The 25139-nt window shown below is 34.4% G+C and overlaps 3 protein-coding genes across 3 annotated transcripts; all 3 read right to left on the reverse strand.

Moving 5' to 3' along the window:
• Positions 1-1395: 1395 nt before the first annotated feature.
• Positions 1396-3651, reverse strand: LOC100246299 (pentatricopeptide repeat-containing protein At5g66520-like). Its single transcript, XM_010657599.3, has 2 exons — positions 2059-3651; positions 1396-1984 (listed from the first exon to the last, which is right to left on the reverse strand). Exons 1-2 carry the CDS (start codon positions 3033-3035, stop codon positions 1477-1479), a joined length of 1485 nt encoding a protein of 494 aa, XP_010655901.1. The 5' UTR covers positions 3036-3651; the 3' UTR covers positions 1396-1476.
• A 108-nt stretch (positions 3652-3759) lies between these two features.
• LOC104880594 (zinc-finger homeodomain protein 10-like) lies at positions 3760-4525 on the reverse strand. The gene has a single exon (XM_010657635.3). It carries the CDS (start codon positions 4295-4297, stop codon positions 3908-3910), a length of 390 nt encoding a protein of 129 aa, XP_010655937.2. The 5' UTR covers positions 4298-4525; the 3' UTR covers positions 3760-3907.
• A 469-nt stretch (positions 4526-4994) lies between these two features.
• On the reverse strand, positions 4995-12373 carry LOC100242924 (thioredoxin X, chloroplastic). The gene is made up of 2 exons (XM_002268226.5): positions 11958-12373; positions 4995-5455 (listed from the first exon to the last, which is right to left on the reverse strand). The coding sequence occupies exons 1-2, from the start codon at positions 12279-12281 to the stop codon at positions 5249-5251; spliced, it is 531 nt and encodes a 176-aa protein (XP_002268262.1). The 5' UTR covers positions 12282-12373; the 3' UTR covers positions 4995-5248.
• Positions 12374-25139: the final 12766 nt, after the last annotated feature.

Consider the following 25139-nt stretch of genomic DNA (forward strand, 5'->3'; position numbering starts at 1 on the left):
AGGTCAAGTTATAATTATGATTAATGAAGGCCGCTTTAATCCTATGTTAGCATAATTAGTAGACCGGATTGTTTAAGGATATTTTGAATAAGATAGCAAAGATGAGCTCAATAAAGTATTATCGTGAACATTGTTTGTAATATATATGTGGTCCAAGTGGGAGATTGATAGAATAAATGTGGACCGACAATATATTAAACATTGTCCAGGATTAAGCTATCTTTTAACATGCAATTTCTGATTTAACCTTGAGTATGGGCCACCTAATGTGTAGAGCCCAATGCCATCACGGGCTTTAGATGATGGGCCTAAGGCCCGTGAGGCCCAATAACCAATGGGTATGGTCCCTAAGGCAGGAGGGTATAAAAGGGCTTTGGCTTGTGTCTTTTGTTACAATCACATCTTTTGAAAAGAACTTAACCGCTCTCTCTCCCGCTCCCATTGCCTGAGAGAATCCAGAGGTGGTGCCCTCCATCAGTCTTAGAAGATTCATACCATCTTCATCAAAACGTCAAATGGATTCAGGTTGGATCTCTATCCAAAGATAAAAGATCAAAGGAATGTTTTTTGAATGCTTGATATACATATATCCTGTTTTGTGTTTTGGGTGATAATGGATTAAGAAATCTAACAATAGAACCCTAGGTACAAAGTAAAGGAACTAAGGTATAATTGAGGTATACAAATGACATTAATTTTTTGCAAATTAAATTACATTAAAATTTTAAAAAAAATTAAAACTGAAACCATTGTAATTTGTTTTTAATAAAGGCTGATAAAGCATAAATTAAAAAATAAAAATAAAAGAATAAAAAACAAACAAACAAACAACAAAGTTGAAAGTCCTCCAATTTTTTTCAACGAACTCAATAAATAAAAGTATTTAGCATATTGAATTACTTTTTAAGTATCTTAAATACTAGTCTTTTTATTCATTAGTTTGAAGACGTCTCCTTAGTAAAAATAACAAAAATATACAAAATTAAATTAATTTTTTTATTTCTTTAAAAAACAGTCATATAAATTATTTTTAAAGATAAAATTCAAAGTTAACAAAAACACAATTTTTTAATGCTTAGTTTAATATGAATAATGTTTATTTTAATAGTAAAAGTTTTTATCCCAATCAATTGTAAATGATAATAAAAATTTAAAATTAAAAAAAAAAAACTAATTTTTTTCTCAAAAACAAATTGGCATCACATTTTTGTAAACTATAGATTTAGAAATGTGACTCATATCATCACTTTTAAAATTATTACCTTTTCTATATAAGTCTTTAAGAATTTTGGTATCTTATATAATTGTTTTTTTTTAAAACAAAAAAAAAGAAAAAAACTGCTTCTCTTATTAAAAATCAATTTAAAAGTTGATTAAATTTTATTACATAACATATTATTAAAAATATTATCAATTTTTATCTTTTTATTATTAAATTATAATAAATAAACCCATATTCAATATTTAACACTGACTCTACCAAAAATCAAGACAGGAACATTCACCATCTTCAAAATGATGAAACCGATTCCGATCCCTTACAATAATTTCTCGACCATAAACCTTTGAAATCAGCTTGGTGACATGGTGACAATCTCTGCAAACCCTAAGGTTCTTCACAATCCTAATGGCTTCTTTTGAATCCAAGTGTAGTAGCCCATAAGCAATGGCCAGCTTCTCACTATGAACAGGTAGAGCATGTTCTTTATCTTCCTCTTCCATGTCCAACAACACATCCCCGGTATCTGCTGAATGCCCAATTGCACTCTTCAGCCTTGTGTGTATCTCATTCAACTTCTCATATATCTTGTTTGATTCCGGGTGTGACCAGTCACCGGCCACAAACCGATGCACCATGCCTTTCAGCTCGATCACGCTCACTCCTGGCACCTTGGAGATGCCGTTGACCTTCATAAGGTTCCTCACTTTTCTTGCATCGTCCCATTTTTTTGCTGCTGCATATATGTTTGAGAGGAGGATGTAGCTGTTGAGGAAAAATTGGAAAACAGGTTAGTGATGTGAATTTAGGCTTTTCCAGCATAGGTGAAAGGGTTTTACCGGCCACTGTGGCATGGCTGAAGGTTGATGAGGCGTTTTCCCACCATCTCACCCAGCTCAAAGTTGCCATGGATCCTGCAGCCTCCAAGCAATGCCCCCAATGCACATGGGTTGGGCTCCATGGGCATGGTCCCTATAAGTTCCATAGCCTCCTCCAAGAGCCCTGCACGGGCAAGGAGATCAATAACACAACCATAGTGCTCAACCTTTGGTTCAATCCCGTAACTGCTGCTCATGCAGTCTAAGAGTTTTTGACCTTCATCCACCATTCCAGCATGGCTACAGGCACTAAGCATAGCCACAAAGGTTATGTCATTTGGTTCAACACCCGCCTCTTTCATCTCCTTGAAAAGCCGTTGGGCTTCTTTGACATGGCCGTGTATGGCCATGCCTGCTATGATTGTGTTCCAAGCTAGAACATCTTTGGACTCCATTGCATTAAAAACTTGTGTGGCAAGGGAAATTTTTCCACATTTCGCATACATGTCCACAAGTGCAGTGCCAACAATGGAATTGACCTCAATTCTATTATCATTGATATAAGTATGCAAATGCAAACCCTTGTCCAAAGCGCCCAAATGGGCACAAGCCGATAAGAGGCTGACAACAGTTGCTTCAGTTGGCTTTACGCCCACAGCCCGCATTTGATCAAAAAGTGCAAGGGCCTCATTCGGCTTCCCACACTGCGCGTAGCACGCCAACATGGAGTTCCATGACACTACATCCCTACAGGGCATCTCACTGAACAGCCCAAAAGCGTCCTCCACATTCCCACATTTGACAAACCCAGCCAACATGGAATTCCAAGATACCAGATTTCTCTCAGGCATTTCATCAAACAGTCTCTTAGCTTCGTCAATCTTCCCAACAATTGCATAGCCATTGATCATAGTATTCCAAGAAATCACGTCCCTACACACCATCCTATCAAACACTATCCGGGCATGCCCCCATTTCACCACGCTTAACATACCCATCAATCATTGCATTCCAAGAAACCAAATCTCTGTCAGAACACAGATTAAAAAGCTGCTTAGCAGCACCCAAATCTTTCCCATTTGTATATAAATGAAGGGTTGTTCTTTGGTATACTGTAGAATTTTCCATGAATCAAAGAGCTGACAATATAAGAATCGCACTCAAAACCACTTTTAACAACATGGGTATGAACCAATAACCCAAACCAAGTCATGGATGACTCATTACAAGCTTTTATAACAAAAGGGTACGTCATGTGATCAGGCTTTAGGCCGCTTTGGAGCATAGTGTGGTGCAATGGGAGTGCCTCAAGTGGGGTTTTACTTGAGGAGAGGGCTCTGGTGAGGGAGTTGTAGAGTGAGGGAGGTGGGTTTTGGAGGTGGTGGAAGATGGTCTTGGCATAGGCCAGGAACGTTGGAAATGGGGAAAGGGCAGAGAGAGAGGCCAAGGCGGAGAGTTGAAAAGGGGAGTTATGGTGGGTGATGATCTGGGCATGGAATTGTTTGAGATGTCTCAGGGTTTTGCCGGGGTTGAAGAGGGAGAGGATTTGAGGGTTTGAGGGAGGATTTGTGAGTGGGTTTGGAGTTCTGCTCATGGAACTCTGCAATTTTGCGTCACTCCACCCATTTCAATGTAAAAGCGGACATTTGATGAAATATAATGTGCAAAAACATAAGACATTTTCAAACAATCAACAAATTTTCAAACAATCAACGATCAACAAATTCACAACTTTACAACAAATTATTATCACTTAATAAAAATATAATGCTTCCTTTTTGTTTTTCAAACAATCAACAAATTTACAACTTTATGGTCTAGATGTTTCATATAATTTTTAGGAGGCTAATAATTAGAAAATATTTTACTTTTAGGGGTTGGTGTGGTTGTGAGTTGGGGTATGGTGGATGGTTTCCATGGTGTGAGGGGTGTTCTCGTTGTTCTCGTTGTTCTCGTCGAGACTGGTTCTGCTGCCATTGACGTCTCGTTTGCCGAAGGTGTTCTTGTTGTTATGCATCCACACCTTTAGAACTCCTTTGTCGACCCCAACTTCATTGCAGAACTCCGCCACTAGCTCTTCGTCTCGCTTCTGCATCTTCCACCCAACTCTCTCCGCGAATTCGAACATCTTCTTCTTCTGCCCTTGGCTGAATTTGGTACGGAACCGTTTCCGCCCGTTGGCGCCCGAGGCGGGGGAAGAGGAAATGGGAGGGGCGTTCTCAGGGGGGCCGGAGATGCCTGCGGAGAGGGCGAGCAGCATGTGCGGCGCGGAGGGGTAGTAGGAGGAGGAGATCGGCGGCGGAGAGGGGGAATTGGGGCTGCGCGGGCGCGGCGGGGGAGGCGGGGGCTGGTGGGGGAGGATTTGTGAGTGGGTTTGGAGTTCTAAATCAACAATCAACAATTTTGCGTGGATGATGATCTGCAATTTTGCGTCACTCCACCCACTTCAATGTAAATGAAACATAAGACATTTTCAAACAATCAACAATCAACAAATTTACAACCTTACAACAAATTATTATCACTTAATAAAAATATAATGCTTCCTTTTTTTTTTTTCAAACAATCAACAAATTTACAGGTTTATGGTATAGATGTTTCATATAATTTTTAGGAGGCTAATAATTACAAAATATTTTACTTTTATACTATTTCTTTTAATATTTCTATTTTTATATTTATATGAATATTATTATTGATAATGAATTAAGAAAACTCTATTATACTTTTGAAAGTATAAATACTTTGAACCTTAATTTGAGATTTCAAAAAAGTTATTTTTCATATTTAAGTTCTTAAACAGAATTTTATTTTGGAAAAATAATTGACAACCATATCAAACAATTATTTTCAAAAACTGTGTTTTGATTATTGTTTTTCTATTTCTCTTTTTTAATTATTTGCCCTCATTCGCGTTCTCTGTACCAATAGCATCTCACTCAATTCAAGTTTTGCCATAGAGGAACATGGGTGACGTCATTTATTAGCAAAGAACACTAACAGCAGTTTTTCCATGAATATTCAGGGAGTACATACCAGAAAATCACTAGGCCCGAAAAATTACATTTGACCTACACCTCTAATCTAATCTCAGGATCAATTCTTTTCGTTGTTTACAGCAATATATACTATACAAATGAAATGGGATAAGAATTAGTATACAGAAGAAGGAGATAATTACCCAGCAAATTTTCTGCAATCCAAAAGAGGACTATGCCACTGATATCGACTCCAAAAGAGCATCCACGTACTCTTTGAGCTTGCCTTTTGTGATTGCACCTTCCCTCCTACTTTCTGGAACTTCCTGTCCATTCTTGAAGAGTATCAGAGTTGGCAATCCATAGACTTTGTACTCTTCAATTAGTCGCGGGTTTGCATCATGATCGATCTTTACAACTGTTAATCTGTCCCCGTATTCCTGCATATTTTCGAAAGAACTTTGTTTCAGAAAAAGATAGAAAATATAAGATGATAGTATTAGAGAAAGCTACTGTTAATGTCAGCTTCATCAGTATAAGTAACCTGTCAAAAATGAAAATCCAGAGAGCTTATTCACAAAAGCAACAAAAGAAAAATATGGTGTACCATGAGCAAGATAAAAATGCCCCGTTCAACAACAAACCGCTCAAAGAGGCACAATAATAGCCCCTAAAAGCTTCTAAAGCTGCAGCATCACACAAACCTCCCCTAAGAACACGGTATCAACCAACAACCACCCCTTGCTAGGTAACCATTATGACATGGGACAGAATACCTTGTTAGACCCAAAAAATGAAAATTATGAAATCACCCTCCACTATGCATCAGTCGAAGCTTCTTCTAGAGAAATGAGAAAAGGATGGATCCTTTGTTCTCTCTACCAATGCTCCCTGTTCTACCTAACAATGAAGCCTTGAGTTAGGGCTATTCAAGAGAATATATGAGTCTCCAATTAAAATGGTTAGCAACCCAACCATATTACTTTCATACTTCATGCTTAGCATGCCAAAGACCATACTACAAACCAGGTCCTCTCTCCACTGCGGCAAAATCACCCTGCTAACCAAGTCCCAACTAGATTCTGCAGAACCTGACGGTAAAAAATCCCTCTAAATTCTTTCAACCCTTTTCACTGCTCCAACTTTATGGGTTACTGTAATGTCTATAATGCTCAAGCAATGGGTTGGATCTCTTGGATAATTTGGGCAGCTTGGTTGAAAACTCATTACAAAATTTAGTTTAGGATCCTAACATTCAAGTTTTAACCAAGTGAAGGTGAAAACTAGGGAAAGAGAGAAGATGACCAGCAAATGGCATTTATATAGATGTTTCAAGTTTGCATGCATGGTGTCATTTACAAAAGTAAAAAAATATAGGTACAACTAACTTACTTCCGAACCCTCATATGGTGTCTGCATTCCCACCGTTTTTAGGGTAAAGGAACAAATCTATTCTTTTTGAGCAGTTGATGAAAAGTCTGTCCTCTCTGAATTTTGTTTGGATGAAGCTAGAAGGAAAGTTGCTAGGGTTTTTAGCTAAGTTGACTGGAAATATGTTTTGGCTCATAACTTAACAGTTTGATGGGTCAAAATAGTTGCTTAACATGGTGTCAGAGTCTTAGTTTTCAGGAAGTCATGAGTTCAAATTTTAATGTTTTCTTTATTTTCCCACATTTATTGAGCACCCATGCAAAAAAGGCTGCTGATGAGGAAGAGTGCCAACACGTTCAAGTAAGTCAGCTCAATATACATTGTTGGTTCATTACCTGACCTATTAAGTTTTTAGGCAAAACTGATAACTCAACAGAAAGGATTAGCATTTCCCATTAGTCAACAGTAATTCCTGAATGCTGCTTAAAAAGCAACCCATGTTCCCATTCATTTTAACAATCAAATCAATATGTGGATTTAAAATATGTATATTATCGACATATTTGTGGAGAAATCTGAGTTCCATTTTGCAGTAACTTTTCACACTAAACAAATGTTAACATGGCAGTCAAACAAATGTTAACAAATGTTAAATGTTATAGTTCCAAAAAAACTAGGCATATAGATTCTTTATCCTCGCACAGTTCAGACGAAATTCAAAAAGGCAAGATCCTAAAAGTTTGGTTTCAACCACAGAGTTTCAATTTTGTCTGTATGACACTTCTCTAGAATCCATTGGCCAGCAACTAAAAAGGAACCCAAAAGTAGCTGGTTAGATCTTAGGTGTCATTCCCCTCTCTGAAGGAAAACATGTGGAGAAGGGAGGTATCAATAAATGCTTAATAAATCAATACCATGTGGCTATGAACCATGACTGGTTCTTCAACCCAACAAGCAACAAACTTCCAGCCAGCTTGCTAGAAATAAGCCACAAAACATGAGATGCATTCAACAAGTTTCCATAATGAGCGTTAAAAGTTTTTAGTCCTATAAATAAACAACGAGTTCAGAAGGTACAGTATATATCACGAAACTTCAACAATATCCTTTAATTTTTTCATCTCATTAACCAAAAAGCACGGGACACATGAACACTATCTATCTGGAACTTTGTGAATATCCCAGAAGGAAATATTTTATGCTTGGAAATTTTCTCTCAATGTTTTAAGTTTAAATAACTTCAAAATAGAAGCATAACAGTGTTATGACAGGAGACTTCGCCATGTATGGTGTTGTTCATTGTTTTTCTTGTTATCCATTGCCTGTTCAAAGTTGCACTTTAGAATAATTGATGTAGAGGTTGAGCTTAGTCCAAGTGCTTCCTAGATTTGTGAAGGAGCTTCTGCTTTCATGGCATTCAAATGATTGGTTTAAGAGAGTTTTGGTGGATTATCCTTGGCTTTGTGCTGGATTGTGTAAAGCAACCCAGTGTCCCCAGTGTCCATTCAAGGCTGCAATGCCCACTCAAGGCCATAGTGCCCATTCAAGGCCACAACGCCCTCTCAAGGCCACAACGCCCTCTCAACCCAGTGTCCATTCAAGGCTGCAATGCCCACTCAAGGCCATTGTGCCCATTCAAGGCCACAATGCCATCTCAAGGCCACAACGCCCTCTCAAGGCCACAACACCCTCTCAAGCCCACAGTGCTCACACAAGGCCCCAGTATCCATTCAAGGTTGCGATGCCCACACAAGGTCATAGTGCCCACTCAAGGCCACAATGCCCACACAAGGCCATCGTGTCCATGCAAAGAATGGGGGAATTGACTATTAAGTAGACCGAACCCAAGGTTTAACAAAAGTTGGATTCCAATGGGTAGAAGGCATGCTTCCAAGCCATAGGAATATCCACTCTTGCAGGTGTCATAACAAAAAAAAAAAAAAAAAAAGGAGGGACTCTGCCAGATTTAATCCATTGCTGGTGCCTTGCCCTAAATATATTAAACCCTAAAACCCCAATTATTGGTGGACACAGGGCACACCCCCTGAGACAGACAACTAAAACTCCTTACCAAATCATAAACAACAGCTTCCACTCAGACCATTGATGACTTAGATTAGGAGGAAAGTCTCCTACGATGTATATTTTCAAGCAATTTAGTTGAATCCCTCCTAGTGCGAACTGCCCATACCACAGGATTAAAAGAAAACAACAAGCAACAATAAGCTTATCAAAGTCATATAACCCTTATTGTAAACCTTCTCCTTTCCTTGCAAAGTGTCCGGACCTTGCCACACTGTCCCTCCACCTAGTTTCTGCATATAGCTTTGAGGAGATTATCAATGCGAAGTTACTTCCTTTAGCAGCTTTTATCAAACTCTCCAATTTCTCCATTACCTTCAGCAAATTCCATCAGCATCACCAATTTCTTCATCATTGACAAAGTCTGGTCTACTTCCCAATGATGTTTAGGCATAAACTTGATCTTAGCCTAAATTGTTTATGCTTTTAAAATATAGTCAGAGTTGAAGATACATGGGCATGTATGACTTGATTCACTTTGTGGGTAGTATCTATCCTAACTAGGTGTAAGAGCTAAGATGAGCTTAAAATCATAACTGCTCTTAATTAAACAAAGCCAACAGCTCTTCCAATATAATCTGACCTTGTGTTAAAACCAGAACATAGCCTAAAGCCTAAAGCCTTTTCTTGCTGCACAGTAGAACCACACAAAATGCTTCTTTTCCAACCTAGCTCTCTTGGCTCCATCAAGCCTAATTAGGAAAAGGGGGGCATTGTGGGGACCCAGACTCCTCCCCTAAATGGGTGCTGAACCCCATACACACAAAACCTAACTGAGCAGGGTCACTCCATAAATACACATCTATTACGCTCAACTCTATTGTCACACACCATCAATGAGACGCTACTGCACCATTAAAAACAAAATTTAAAAAGAACCTTAGTTATGAATACAAAATTCATGATATAAGACAATGAAATCACAAGAATCTGAGGTAAGTGGTTTTTTCTGCATTTCTTCCTTCCTAAGGCAAAAAAGGCTTCAACTAACTTAACCATCGGAGAAGTCTACCCGGAACCCATCTAGGCACCCTTTTGCAGGGTATTCAAGAGGAGGAAAAGCTGGAGCAGCTGCCCAGGGAGGTAGCACTGAAGAAGGAACCAACAACTTATAGGTCTAAGAAGGAGAGAAAGATCAGTATAGTTTCTTTGTGTGATACAAAGAGTACTTGAGTGTGAAGCCTAAAGGTTTCTAGGAGTGATTCCTAAGGTCCTTTCAATTATACTCTCCTTGCATTTTACTTTCTATACTGCATCAAAGGTTTTATTACTTTAAATTTTAAAATTGTTTAAAATAAATTTTTAAAGACATAAAATAAGTCTATAAATTTTTTTATAAGAGTTTCTACTTTCTATACAAAAATCATTACTAGCTTCTATTTCTAAAAATTCGAAGGATACCCAAATGAGACCTAATACTTGTACTACTTTCTATGTTTGTTTGGGATCGTTTCTTTATCTGCATCCTATACATCTGCTCTTATTTTGAAAAAGAAAAAGAAAAGGAAAAAACAGTAAAAGAAAAAAATGACTAAAAAAATAGTATCAAGTCTATGAATACTACAAAATTACTCCCACTCCAGGCCTATTGACACTACCATAGGTACCTTTCAACTCCATAACATCTTGAGAATAATGCACTAAATAAAGATAGTAAACATAAATTACAGAGCAACAACTCAGATAAGCCTAGTGAGCATACAAATAAGTGGACACCTGATATCACGTTCTGCTTCAGCAAAATAATCATTACTACTAATGGATTTGCAATGAATATTCACCCAATCCCTGCTTCAGTTTCTCTATGGATCATTAAATAAATAGGCTATAAAAATCACTAAGCTAAAGAACTTGAGGTGTTTTTAGCAGATTTGAGATGTTTTTAGTAGAATTTTTTGAGAAACTGTTAGAAATATGGAGATTAGACAAAAAGTAATTTTTGCCTAATTACAAGCAAAAAGTGATTTCACAGAGAATTAGCCAATAAAATTGTTTTACATATTTTGAGTTCAAAAACAAATTTCATTCCAGAAAATAATTGAGAACTATTTTAAAAAATCATTTTCAAAAGCTTGTTCTAAAAATGTTGCCAAACAGGCCCTATTCTTTCTGGTTTCAAAGTGCTTCTTATTCCTTTTTCCCCAGTTTCAGAAACCTAAAACTCATTATTTCTGGAAAGACCTAAAACTGAACTTCATATTCCCTAAGAAGGTTCTTGTTTTTACCATTTTAACAAAAATTGAGGATCTAATAGAAGTGGGAGAGTGCTTTCGAAATTAGTCGCACAGTTATGTTTCTTCTAAAGACAGGAAAATGACAGACACATACTCTTAGTATAATTTCAGTATAGCTTTTAAGTATATATAACTTTACATTTCTCAAATCATTTTTAAATTTTCCAAATTTATTCTCAATTTTTCAACAGACAAATCAAAATTATATTTATCCTATGGTTTCACATAATATTCAAACCTTTAACAAACACCCCATATATTATGAACAATCCAAAATTATTTTACAGGATTCCAAATAATTATCTCCTGATAAATAATTAAAACACTCGTTTCAAAGGAATTTTTTTAAAAATATATTAGTTTTACAGTTACTCATGAATTCATTCCCAAAATTTTCCCTCATCATTCTGATAAATATTTACTGACGCCCAATTAGCTAGTTCAAAATTCCCAAATACGTCAGTATGTCACTATGCTTTTTAGTGTCCCTGTTTGCCTGCTCAGAAACTGGATAAAAAGAAAACAAAGCCCTCAATCTTATTTTATAATGTTTTGCCAGTCAACATTGGCAGTGGTGCTAGTCTCAGTAGAAAGCTCTGTTTGTTTGTCTAGGTCCTAAATAATGAAAGGTTCAGACTGTTTGTTACCAAAATGAAAACAGCAAAAACTTCTTTTTTTGGATCATTTTCAATGATTATAGTGCTTGCATTTTATAAAATGCTAAAAACAAATTTTTATTGATTTCTAAATGAATTATTTTTACAATGTTTTCTGAAACAGCTCTTATTTTTACATTATGTTTTCTGAAACAGCTCTTCAAAACATGTTACCAGAAAACATGTTTTACGCCTCATTTCCATTTTTCTGTTTCAAAAAACTAAAAGCATTCCTCATTTCTAGGCCAAACAGGCCTATTCAAATTTTCGTTCTTTTCTCTCTTAATTTTTTTTTCTTTTTTTCCGTTTCTGGGCAACCAAACAAACAGCACAAAGCTACAAAAGCAACGCACTAGTACAAATTGAAAGAAATTCTAACATCTCCTAAAACGACTCACTGTTAAAAAATCACGTTCTGTTTTAAAAAAGTAGAAGCCGATATCATTTCTGCTTCCGAGCAGGCTCTTCAACATACAACAATTCCATTCTTTTCTGTTCTTTTTCTAAGCTTTTCGCTCGTTTTCCCGGCATCCAAACACAAACAACGCGAAACAATAAAACCAATGCACTTCAAATGGATAAAGAGAATAAATAAAAACCTGAGCAATTGCTTCCATAGCCGGAGAGATCAACCGGCAGGGACCGCACCAAGTGGCGACGAACTCTACGAGAACTGGCTCATCAGCCTTCAAAACGACGTCGGAGAACTGGCTCTCCTTGATCTCCGTGACGACGCCGCACGTCACCGCAGCTCTGCGCACCGGAGAGCATCGGAACCCTATCTTCCTCTGACTCCGCGACCCGAACAACGTCGTTTTAGGCGTGAATGAGCTGAACTCTAGTTTTCTTGGGGAGGCAACTACACGAACCGGAGGGAGGGATGAGACAGAGATAGGCATCGAATTTGAGACCATCGTCTCCATTAACGACGTCGTTTTGGTGAGGGGTGTTTGCAGAGGCTCGAAGCTGAATTGTGTTGCGAAATGAAAGAAGATGGATGGATGGGTAAGGAGAAGGCCACGCCTGTGATTGGGAATATCAAGTGAATTCCACGTGACATCTTTGGTGCAGTCACGTGACAATTTTACGTGGCAGTGTGTTATTGGCCAATTGTAAATCCTGTTATCGCAACAGAATTTCTTGCCACGTAAGTCGAGAATGAAAATTATTTTTTTGAGGGTAGAATCAAGGTTGCCCACGTGGCAAGTGAGAATAACTCCAATAATAATATGAGAAAAAAAAATCGGAAGTATTATAAGTGAAGCAATGAATGTCACCATATTAATTATAATAAATGTTAATTAAATATTATTTATGACTTCTCCTTAAAGGAAACCATTAAATATTATTTATGAGTTCCATTAATATTCATTAATGGAAATATTAATAGAAGCAATTTGGAAAGCATATAAAATGACTTCCCATCCCCTATAATATGTACCTTCAAGTAAGAAAGAAATTTCTCCATTTTTCTCATTCTCTCTGTCTTTTATTCTCCTAACTATTTTCTTTGATTCCTTCTTCCCATTATATATATTGTTAAAGAATATGTCTTATCTCTACTTTGAGTTGCATTTATCCTCGTTTTACAGCACGTTATCAGCACGAATTGCTCTAAAGGTAATTCTCGTATCTTAAACTTAAAGTTGTTTATATAGAATAAAATTTTACATATTTATATTGTTGTTAAATTTTGTTTTGTTATACATTGTTAAAAGTTATAAGCATATTGTTTTATTTTGTTTATAATCAAAAGTTATACAAATGCTATCAATTTATTATAACTAATTCTAATAATGTTGTTTCGTTATATATATATATGAAGTTATTTGATAATGTCGAATTTCACAAAGCTCGAATTTGTGGCACTTGACATCTCGGGAAAGAACTATCTATCTTGGATCCTTTATGCTGAAATATATCTTAATACAATGAATCTCGAAGCTACGATCAAAGAAGAAAATCAAGCATCCCTATAGGATCGCGTAAAAACGCTAATTTTCCTTCGTCATCACCTCCATGAAGGTTTAAAAAATGAGTATCTTATAGTAAAAGACCTTTTTACTCTATGGAGTAATTTGAAGAAAAGATATGACCACTAGAAAACTATGATTCTTCCAAAAGCTTGATATGATTGGATGCACCTGAGGCTGCAGGATTTTAAAATTGTTAGTGAATATAACTCCGTACTTTTCAAATCAGCTCTCAATTAAAGTTGTGTGAAGAAAAAAAAATCATAGAATAAGACATGTTGGAAAAAACTTTTACCACGTTTCATGCCTCGAATGTGCTCTTACAACAACAATATCAAGAGTGTAGATTTACAAAATATTCTGAATTAATATCATGTCTTCTTGTTGTTGAACAAAATAATGAGCTTTTGATGAGAAATCACTAGTCTCTTCCAACTAGATCTGAACCATTCCCTGAAGTGAATGCAATATCGTCCCAAACTCATGGACGTGGATGAGGATAAGGACATGGACATGGTTGTGGTCGTGGAAGAAATCCCCGATACCATGGTTCTTATGGTAATAATTCATCAAATTCTCAAAAAAAGAAAGCCTCATTGCACCACCAGAAGTGGAATAATACTGAGGCAAAACAATAAAATGGGAAGTGTTTACAAGATAAACCTCTTAAGAACGATGAGAATAATTGTTATAGATGTGGTATGAAGGGGCATTGGTCGCGTACCTATCGTACACCCAAACATTTGGTCGACCTTTACCAAGTATCAATAAAAGCAAAAGCAAAAGAGATAGAGATGAACTTTACTGATGGTGATGCATTAGACCTAACCTACTATGAAATTGATTTCTTTAGAGGTCCTAATGAAAAAACAGATTATTTAATAAATGATAAGAATATTAACATTGATTGATATTATTTTATATGTCAAATAATATATTATTATGTCTTATATTTATATATGATTTTCTTTTGTTATTTACATTATGCCTTGTTTTTTTTTAATATAGTTATATCTAAAATCTATGTGTTATTTGGTCTCAAGATGAATCAGGATGATGTATGTCTCGCAGACTGTGCAACTACGCTCACAATATTTTGAGATAAAAGATATTTATTCGAATTGACATTAATAAAAGCTAATGTAAGTACTATATCTGGTACTACAAACTTAGTTGAAGGCCCTAGAAGAGCAAACATAACGCTACCAAATGGAACTAGATTCCATATAAACGACGCTTTATATTCTAGCAAATTCAGAAGAAATTTGCTCGGTTTTAAATATGTCTGTAGAAATGGATATCATATGGAAACTATGAATGAAAATAATGTAGAATTTCTCTACATTACTTCCATTATATTTGGCCAGAAGCTTATAATGGAAAAACTCTTAGGTTTCTCTTCTGGGTTGTATCGTACAACTATAAAGCCTATTGAATCATATGTTGTCGTGAACCAAAAGTTCAACGACCTAAAAATTTTAGTCATTTGGCATGATAGACTAGGTCACCCAGGGTCTTCAATGATGCATCGAATAATCGAACACTCACATGGGCATCCATTAAAAAACCAGAAGATTTTTTTGCCCAATGAATACTCATGTGTTGATTGTTCATAAGGTAAATTGATAGTTATACCAATTACTAAAGTCGTATCTGAGTCACCAGTCTTTTTAGAAAGAATCTATGGGGACATATGTGGGCCTATAAATCCACCATGTGGACCATTCCATTATTTTATAATCTTAATAGATGCTTCTATTATGTTGTCACATATTTGTCTCCTTTCTACACGTAACGTTGTCTTTGCTAGACTCTTTACACAAATAATCAAATTACGAGCACAATTTCCAGACTATCCAATTAAGACAATACATCTTGATAATGCTGGCAAATTTACTTCTCAAACATTCATTGACTATTGCATGTCAGTAGGGATAAATGCTGAGCATCCTATTGCTCATACTCATACCCAAAATGGTTTAGCAGAATCCTTCATCAAAAGTCTTCAATTAATGACTCGACCATTACTAATGAAAACCAAATTACCTATTTCCACTTAGGGACATGCTATTATGCATGTTGCAGCTTTAGTTCGTATTTGACCTACAACTTACCATAAATACTTTCCTTCACAACTTGTGTTTGAAAAACAACCAAATATCTCTCACTTAGGAATCTTTGGTTGTACAGTATATGTACCAATTGCACCTACACAACGCATTAAAATGGGTCCTTAACGAAGACTTGAGATTTATGCAGGTTTTGATTCTCCATCTATCATAAGATATCTTGAAGGCGATGTTTTTATAGGCCACTTTGCGGGTTGTCATTTTAATGAGAGTGTTTTCCAGTCATTAGGGGGAGAGAATCCAATTCCTAAAGAACGATGAGAAATCACTTGGAACGCATCTACTATGTCCCATCTCGATCCTCATACAAATCAATGTGAACTAGAAGTTCAAAGGATCATTCATTTGCAAAATCTTGCAAATCAACTACCAGATGCATTCATTGATACAAAGAAAGTGACAAAGTCACATATCCCAACTGTGAATACTCCAACATGAATTGATGTCCATGTAGGACAGTTAACAAATGAATCTAAGATATGCCTGAAGCATGGTAGACCTATCAGATCAAATGATGTAACTCCCTGAAAGAGGAGAATACAAAAAAAGCTTGGTACTTTAGAAGAGGCCATCAAAATGACTAATCAATTTAAAATTGATAAGTCTATAGCTCCATAATAGGCATAAATAATGCAAAAAGCCCCTGAAAAAGGCACATATTGAACAAAAAGCCCTTGAAGAGGCACAAATTGAATGAGAAACCCTTGAAGAGGCACAAGTACCTGAAAATTGTGAGATCTCGGTAAGTTATGTACACACGGGAGAAAATGAGATCGAAATAATATTGTTATTAACAATATTTTCATTTTCCAAGTGGCCTTCGATATCATAAGAAATGATGAAGATCCCAAACCACGAAATGTGGAATAATGCCAACATATAAATGATTGGCCAAAATAGAAAGAAGTTATGCAGGCAGATTTAGACTTATTAACAAAATAAGAAGTTTTTAGACCCGTAGTCTAAACACCTGAAGATGTAAAGCTTGTTGGGTACAAATGGGTATTTGTACGAAAACACAATGAGAATAATGAGATCATAAGATATAAAAAGCAATTAGTAGTACAAGGGTTCTTATAGAGACCTTGTATTGACTAGGAGGAAACATACTTTTCCATCATGGACGCGATCACATTTTATTTCTTAATTAGTTTGGCAGTTTTAAAAGGATTGGATATGCGTCTCATGGATGTTATTACAACATATTTATACAGATCCATGGATAATGATATACACATGAAAATCCCTTAAGGATTTAAATTGCTTGAAGCAAATAGTACAAAGCCTTGTAGCATGTACTCAATCAAGTTACAATGATCTTTGTATGGATTAAAGCAATACTTGCTAAAAGAAGGGTATGTGAATAATCCTATATGCCCATGTATCTTCATTAAGAAATCAGAAACCAAATTTGCAATTATTGTAGTGTATGTTGATGACTTAAATCTTGTTGGAACTCCTCAAGAGCTCATAAAAACAACAAATTACTTGAAAAATGAATTTGAGAAGAAAGATCTTGGAAAAACAAAATTTTTTCTCGACCTACAGATCGAGCATTTTCCAAATGGAGTTTTAGTACATCATCAACATACATTAAGAAAGTTTTGAAACATTTTTATATGGATAAAGCATATCCTTTAAGTTCTCCAATGGTTATCCAATCACTTGAAGTGAAAAATGACCTATTTTGTCCATGCGAAAAAAAAAAATGAAGAATTACTTAGACCTAAAGTACCATATCTTAATGCTATTGGTGCACTTATGTATCTTGCCAATTGTACATGTCCAAACATTGCTTTTTCTGTCAATTTATTAGCAAGATAGGGTTCTGCTCCAACTTGAAGACATTGAAATGGTATCAAACATATATTGCATTATTTTCGCGGAAATACTGATATTAGTCTATTTTACTCAAGGAAATCAAAGAAACAATTGCTTGGATATGAAAATGTAGGATATATTTTAGATCCACATAAAGGTAGGTCACAAATAGGGTATGTGTTTAATTGCAATGGTACTACTATTTCATGGAGATCTATCAAACAAACAATGGTAGCCACATTATCAAATCTTTAAAAAATATTAGCAATTCATGAAGCAAGTCGTGAATGTATATGGTTAAAATCTATGATCTAGCATATTCAGGAATCATGTGGACTCTCTTTTATCAAAGGTGACCCGACAATATTATTTGAAGATAATGTTGCATACATTGCACAAATAACAGAGGGTTATATTAAAGGAGATAGAATTAAACACATTTCACCAAAATTCTTTTATACACATGAACTTCAGAAGAGTGGTGAAATTGATGTACAACAAATACGCTCAAGTGATAATTTAGCAGATTTATTCACAAAATCACTACTAACCTCAACATTCAAGAAGTAAATACAGAATATTGGAATGCATCGACTCAAAGATATCAACATGAGTGGGAGTATGCTTGTAAAAAGGTGTTAGTGTATTGTCCTCTTATTCCCTTCGTCCAGGTTTTATGTTATTGGGTTTTACTGGCAAGGTTTTTAACGAGGCAATCCTAACATACCAAGCGCAACTCAAATAATTATAAGAATATTGTACTTTTTTCGTTTGCTAGGTTTTCCCATCAGGTTTTTTACTAGCAAGGTTTTAATGAGATATATTCTTCTAATGTGGTGGACATCCAAGGGGGAGTGTTATAATTGAAGTAATGGATATCACCACATTAATTATAATAAATATTAATTAAATATTATTTATGACTTCTTCTTAATGGAAACCATTAAATATTATTTATGAGTTCCATTAATATTTATTAATGGGAATATTAATGGAAGCAATTTGGAAAGCCTACAAAAGGGCTTCCCATCCCCTATAATATGTGCCTCCAAGAAAGAAAGAAATTTCTCCATTTCTTTCATTCTCTCTATCTTAGATTATCTCAACTCTCTTATTTGATTCCTTCTTCATATTATATATATTGTTAAAGAATATATATCTTATCTCTACTTTGAGTTACATTTATCCTTGTTTTATAACATGAAGGACTTTAGCTTCCAATGAATGGTGTATAAAAATCTTTTTCAAAGGATTCGTTGAGTTTGAACAAAATTTTAGGAAGAATCTGCTTTACAAATCGGCTACTAGGTTCCAATTTTGAAATGAATTTGCTCTAAATTTTTATATATAAATATAAGAATTTTAAGTTGCACTCATCTCTAATGAAATCATAACCTTCTATTTATAAAAAAATTTCAATAAAAGCATAAATATTCGAAATCAACAATCAGCTTTAGGCGAAAAAAGAAATTTCAGCCTTATTTAATAATGTTTTTCAAAACAATTATTTGAAACGAAAATCATTGGAATTGGATTTATATGTTAGAGAATAAAGCTTTGTAAAGCATGACACAATATAACAATTTTAGTTTCATTAATGAATTTGTTCATATTATATTTCTAGTTCATTTTACTATCCAATATGTATTTATTGGTCTTTGCTTGAACTCTTAGTTTATGGTGGCACGTTTATTTTGAAAGATTTGAGTTTCATATTTATAAGTGTTCCTAAGGGCATTTTGATAGAAGCGAAAAGTTGCACTAGATCTTATGAATTGTCTTTCTTAATCGAGCTAATTAATTAATTGAAATTCAATAGGACTCTTTAATTAATTAGGATCTAAATATATTGGATTAAATGACTTAAGCTCAATTTAGGTTTATATCACTTAAGCCTATAAGGAGCCTTATAAATACTCCCTTAAGAATTACAGCTTTAGATTTCTGCATGTTTGCTTCCAAAGAGAGTCTATAGAAAGAAACCTTAGCCACTTTTTAGAGAGAAAAGTCCACACTTTTTTTGTACCTAGAATTGTGTAAAGTGTGATTGAGTGGAAAAACACTGAGTAGACAAGCTTCTCAAAGTTTTCTATGGTTTCAAATTCTTTATCAACATCTTCTATGGTTTAGAATTCATCTAAGAACATTCAGATCCCTGTATGTTTTCAGTTCTCTTTAGATCAAATATCTAATTAGTTTTTTAATGTCATATTTCCGCTTTGATTAGGATCTAGAGAGCCTTAGGTCATATGCATACACCCTACTAGATATAGTGCTAAGGAATGAAGCAATTCAGATTCTTAGTAGTACTTTGGTTGTGTAAGCCATGACGCTGTTTTATGACAATAGTGAGATAGTGACACAATCTAAATAACTAAGAAACCACCTGAAAGATAAGCATATTAATATGAAGTACCACTTGATAAGTAGGATTGTATAGAAGAGTAATGTGGTGGTTGAGAAGATACCTTTACAAAGAAACTTATAGATCCCTTCACTAAGACATTGATAGGGAGAGTCTTTGATGGTCACATGAATAACATAGATGTCAGATGTGTACCTAGTTTGCTTTAGTAGCATAATGATTTAAGGGAAAATGAGAGATTGTCAAGATAAAACCCTTAAAAGCATACATGACATAAAAAATGTGGATTTATTATCTAATAATGTTCTAATTTCACTTTAATCTATCATTATTCCATGAATTATATTCTTATGAGAATTTTAGTTTGTATCTCTTATATTATGCGCAACTTAGGCTCATTAATAGGAATTGTATAGAAGAACTAAGTTATGGGTTCTTTGCAAGTAAATGATTTATTTACAGCCGATTTATAAACTTAAGCAATCCATTTGAAGACAATCTATTTGAGGTTGTAGTGCATTACCTCTTAATTAGAGAGATGATTGGTTTTAACTATAGAGATGGGGTTCCCATGGTGAGTGCACTAGTGTGTACGGTTACATATTGGATAAGACCTATGGTGAGTCTGACATAAGGCTATTGGATATTATTTGATTATAAAATGGGAGGATCTATAACATTAATAGGTTGACAACTCAAGGATGGTAGATGTAACATTAATAGGCTAATAACTTTCACCTTGTTAGTGTAGACCCTCCATTTTTGTCTTATTAGCACATGCCCTGATTAAGTACTCTTTCAGTACTCCATAGTAGATCCTACTGGCCCATTGCTACTCACATAACTTACCTCTTTGAGTCATTTTAGATATTTAGGTACATTTTTTTATGACAGTTTGCATAGATATATTTAGGCCCATTAGGCACACTTGGCCCGTCTAGGTGCACCTAGTTCACTTAGGATTGCCCAAGCAACCTTAAATCATTTCCATGGCTCACGTAGCTAGCTTGGCACGCATGGCCTATGTAGTTTGCATGATCTTCTTTATGAATATGTGTCATGTACTTATATTTATTTATTTATTTTCTCATTTACTTTTTTTTAGTCATTTTTTATTTTTGTTATTTATTATTTTTGTTATTATCACCATTAGGATTGTTTTTCTTATTATTATTATTATCATATTATTATTATTATTATTATTATTATCACTTTTTATTATATGTTCTTTATCCATTTTATTATTATCATTATTATTATCTTTTATTTATTTATTTTATTTCATTTACTTATTTATTTTTTTTAAAAATGATTCTGAAAGAAGACTTACCTTAGAAGCAAGAGAAGATGAAAAAAGGAGTAGACTGGGACTTGGGGAAATGAAAAAAGATTTGAATTGCATAAAAAAAAAAAAAAAAAAGGCAAGTTGTGATTTTCAAAGGGACATCTAAGCCTTCAAGATGAAGGATTCTGAGGAGGATAAGAAAGTCTTTTGAAGGGAAAAAAAAGAGAAAAATTTAGAGAGCTTGAGAGAGAGTAAATGGGAAAAAAAATAGAAGAGAAGGAAGAAAAACAGAGAAAGAATGTAGACCCTCCATTTTGTCCCTTTAGCACATGTCTTTAAGTTCACTTCTAGTACTCCACGGTAGTTCCTTGGTGGCCCATTGCTACTCATACTACTTATCTTCTAGCCACCTTGGAGACTTTGGTTGAGGAATTTATCTAACCCCATTGTGACTCTTAGCAGCCCTAATTTAGACTTAGGCTTTTCCTTCCTTTTTAGGATAGCTTTTAGGTGCACTTTTAGGACAACACCAATAGCAGGACTTTTGGGTATTTTCTTAAGAAGAGCAAATTCTGCATTGAAAAAGTTCACTACTGTTGATGCTTGCTGGTTCATCAGAAAAGTTCATCACTACCAGAGTAGTTCGCCACCGTTGAAGCTCACTAGCTCGTTTATAGAAAGTCATCACTGCCATTAGGGTTCATTGTCATCGGAAAGCAATATTCATCATAATCATTGTGGTTCACCGACATTGAGAAAGGATCACCAGATACCCATTTTTGGAGCTTCAAGATCTTCATACTCAGTGACGGAATCACCATTTTCCTTTGGATAACCATTTTTTTTAGAGAACAAGAGATCACAACCGTTTTGGAATTCTCAAGAATTCTTGGCGAGATTGTTCAGATTCTGCATTGCACTTACTTCAGTGTTGCTTTTAGTGGAGTTTGTTGTCGTCGTAGATCCGACAGAGTTATCGCCTGCTCCGGCGCCTAAAAGCAGTGCCGAAGATGTTGCTCTATCGCCATATGCATTGTCTCTGCCACTTTCGCCAATCGTTCCTTCTCCATCTCCATATTTTGGATCACCACCGGTGCCACCACTACCTTTGGAATCTTCTCTGTGGCCTTCGCCTGACTTGCCTCCGGCGTCGACACCATATTCGTCTGATAATGGGGATGTTGGCTGATCCTAGGGAGACACGAGCTATTATTAAAGAGGTTCACTTCCTTCCATTTAACCCAACTGATAAGTGAACATCTCTTACATATATTGATGGCCAAGGAAAAATGCATCAAGTCAGCAAAGGTGCACCAGAACAGATTCTTAGTCTCACGCACAACAAGTCAGAAATAGAAAGCAGAGTTCATGTTATGATCGATAAGTTTGCAAATAGGGGGTTGCGATCTCTTACAGTGGCATACTAGGAAGTTCTTGATGGAAGGAAAGAAAGCTTGGGAGGTTTATGGCAATTTGTTAGCCACATGCCTCTCTTCGACCCACCTAGACATGATAGTGTAGAGACAGTAAGGAGGGCTTGGAATCTTAGGGTTAATGTGAAAATGATCACGGATTTAATCACTTACCAAACAAGACAAGGGCTGCATACATGCACTTCCCATATCCACGAGCATTCAAAAAAGGAAACAAAATATTCCATAATATAAATAAAAATAGAAGAACGGGGAAAAGAACACTGGGAGAGCACATAAATTTTGGAGAGCAACAGAGGACTTCAGACAGCAGATTGGGTTGCCACTTCAACGCACCAAGAGAGGATTTTTCTCCACATATCAAAAGGAAGGACTGAAATGTATGAGAGAGCTCTCTCCACAGCACATGTTAGTTTTTAATAAAGCATTTTTTTAGCTTAGATTTTTAGTTTATTGGTTTAATTAATTCTTTGTGACAAATTTTTTTTTAATCTCAATTCGTACAATTTTTATTTATCTCTTGGATTAGATTTTTTTTTTTTTTTTTTGTGATTGTGGTTCATTAGTTTAAATAACCGTAAAGCTTATGTTTTTAGTTCCATGCTAGTTTATTTTTAATCTATCTGTTAGTTTAAATGTGTTTGTGATTTTAATTCAATAGTTTAATTAATCTTTTGTGATACAGTTTATATTTTTTTAATCCCAAATTAGTTTAGTTTTAATCTATCTTTTAGTTTAAGTGTGTTAGTGATTTTAATTCATAGTTTAAATAATCATGTCAGATAAAATATGTGTTTTTAATTCCAATTAGTTTAGTCTTAATTTATTCTTTAGTTCAAATTCGTTGTTGATTTTAATTTATTAGTTTAATTAATCTTATTAGATAAAGTTTAATTTCAATTTAGTTTAGTTTTAACTTATTCTATGATTTGAATGAGTTTGTGATTTTAATTCAATTGTTTGATTAAACCTCTTAGATAAATTTCATGTTTTTAATTTTGATTTAGTTTAGTTTTAATTTACTTATTTATTTATTTGTTTTAGTTTAGATGTATTTGTAATTTTAATTCAACAATTTGATCGATCTTATTAGATGAAGTTGACATTTTCAATTCCAATTTAATGTAGCATTAATTTTTTTTTTAGTTTAAATGTGTTTGTGTGTTACTAATTTCGTTAATTTTGATTTTAATCCATTTATATTCAATTTTGTAGTTGATTATAATTTGAGTCAATTAATTTAGTTAATCACATGTTATTATTTTCATGTTCTAAGTATGGTAATTTTAATTTTGATCCATTAATATTTAGTTTGAGTGTTTTAGAGTTTTGGTCAATTAATTTAGTTAGTCACATGTTATTATTTTCATGTTTTAAGTATGGTAATTTTGGTTTTGATCTATTAATATTTAGTTTGAGTTTTCTGGAATTTTAGCTAATCAATCTAGTTAATTGCATATTATTGTTTTCATATTTTCAAGTTTGCTAAACTTTGGTTTTTTATTCATCATATTTTGTTTGAGTGTTAATTTACTTTAATTGATCTCATGTTATCGTCTCCATATGTTAAGTTTGTTAGTTTTAATCCTTGATTGGTTTTTATCTTAGCTCATGCGCTTCTTGAATTCTAGATATTAGTTTCGGTTAATATTTCATTAGTTTGTTTGATTTGAAAGTCATTATTTGTTGCCTTAGTGGTTGTTAGTCAAATCCCCCTTTTTTTTAAGGCCATCGGAAAATAGTGAAGATTGGCCTCCATTCTCACCACTTTAGCTTGCTTGGTTGTAAAAAAAAATTTACTTTGTGATTTTGTTTTCTTTTATTTTTCTTGGTATTCTGTTTCTAATGTTTTCTTGTTTTCAAATTAATTCCTTTTATTTTAAAGTAAAATATTTTTCTCAAAAGATCCATTTGAAAATCTATTTTGAAAAAAATTCATTTAGAGTCCTTAGAATCAAAATCTCATTTTCTTAAATAATATGCAACCATGTCTTAATCGGTTTGCACCTTTCTCAGTTTTCAATAAAAATTATGGTTTTGAGTAAAACATGAATCCAAGCTTGTGGTCCCAAAAAAATGGGATAATTCTAAGCTAGATTTGTGTATATCAATTGGAGAAACCCCTATATAAGAAAATCTTTTCAAAACTCATCTTTGCTGCCACATTTGCCACTTGTTGTAATCATATCTTTTTTTTTTTTTTTTTAGGAATTATACACAAGATGTATGTGATAATTGATGATTTCGTATACTTTGATCATTTTTGCAATGCTAATTAGATAACAAGCATGTTAGGATTTCTTTATTTTATTATTTATTATCTAACCTCTCATGTCTTTTTGAAGCACGTTACAAGTTACCTACGCTATTCAAGTACGCTTCTTATATGTGATAATTGATGATTTCACATACTTTGATCATTTTTGCAATGCTAATTAGATAACAAGCATGCTAGGATTTCTTTATTTTATTATTTATTATCTAACCCCTCATGTCTTGTGGAAGCACGTTACAAGTTACCTACGCTATTTAGGTACGCTTCTTACCTTCTTATCTTAATTCCATAAATTATGTATTGCTTTATATATGATCGTTATGTATTGCTTTGTATGCGATTGTCAACCTGTTCAATATGTCTTTTTTATTGTCTATTTAGCTTGCCATGTTTGATTAAGAGACTAGGGTAAAATACATGTTGTGTGTTTTATTTTCCAAAGTAACCATTGATGTCTTGTGATAGCGCTTAAGAAGCAGTTCAGTTACACACCTTAAATC

The sequence above is a fragment of the Vitis vinifera genome, chromosome 10, assembly GCF_030704535.1.
Source record: "Vitis vinifera cultivar Pinot Noir 40024 chromosome 10, ASM3070453v1".
Taxonomy (NCBI): domain Eukaryota; kingdom Viridiplantae; phylum Streptophyta; class Magnoliopsida; order Vitales; family Vitaceae; genus Vitis; species Vitis vinifera.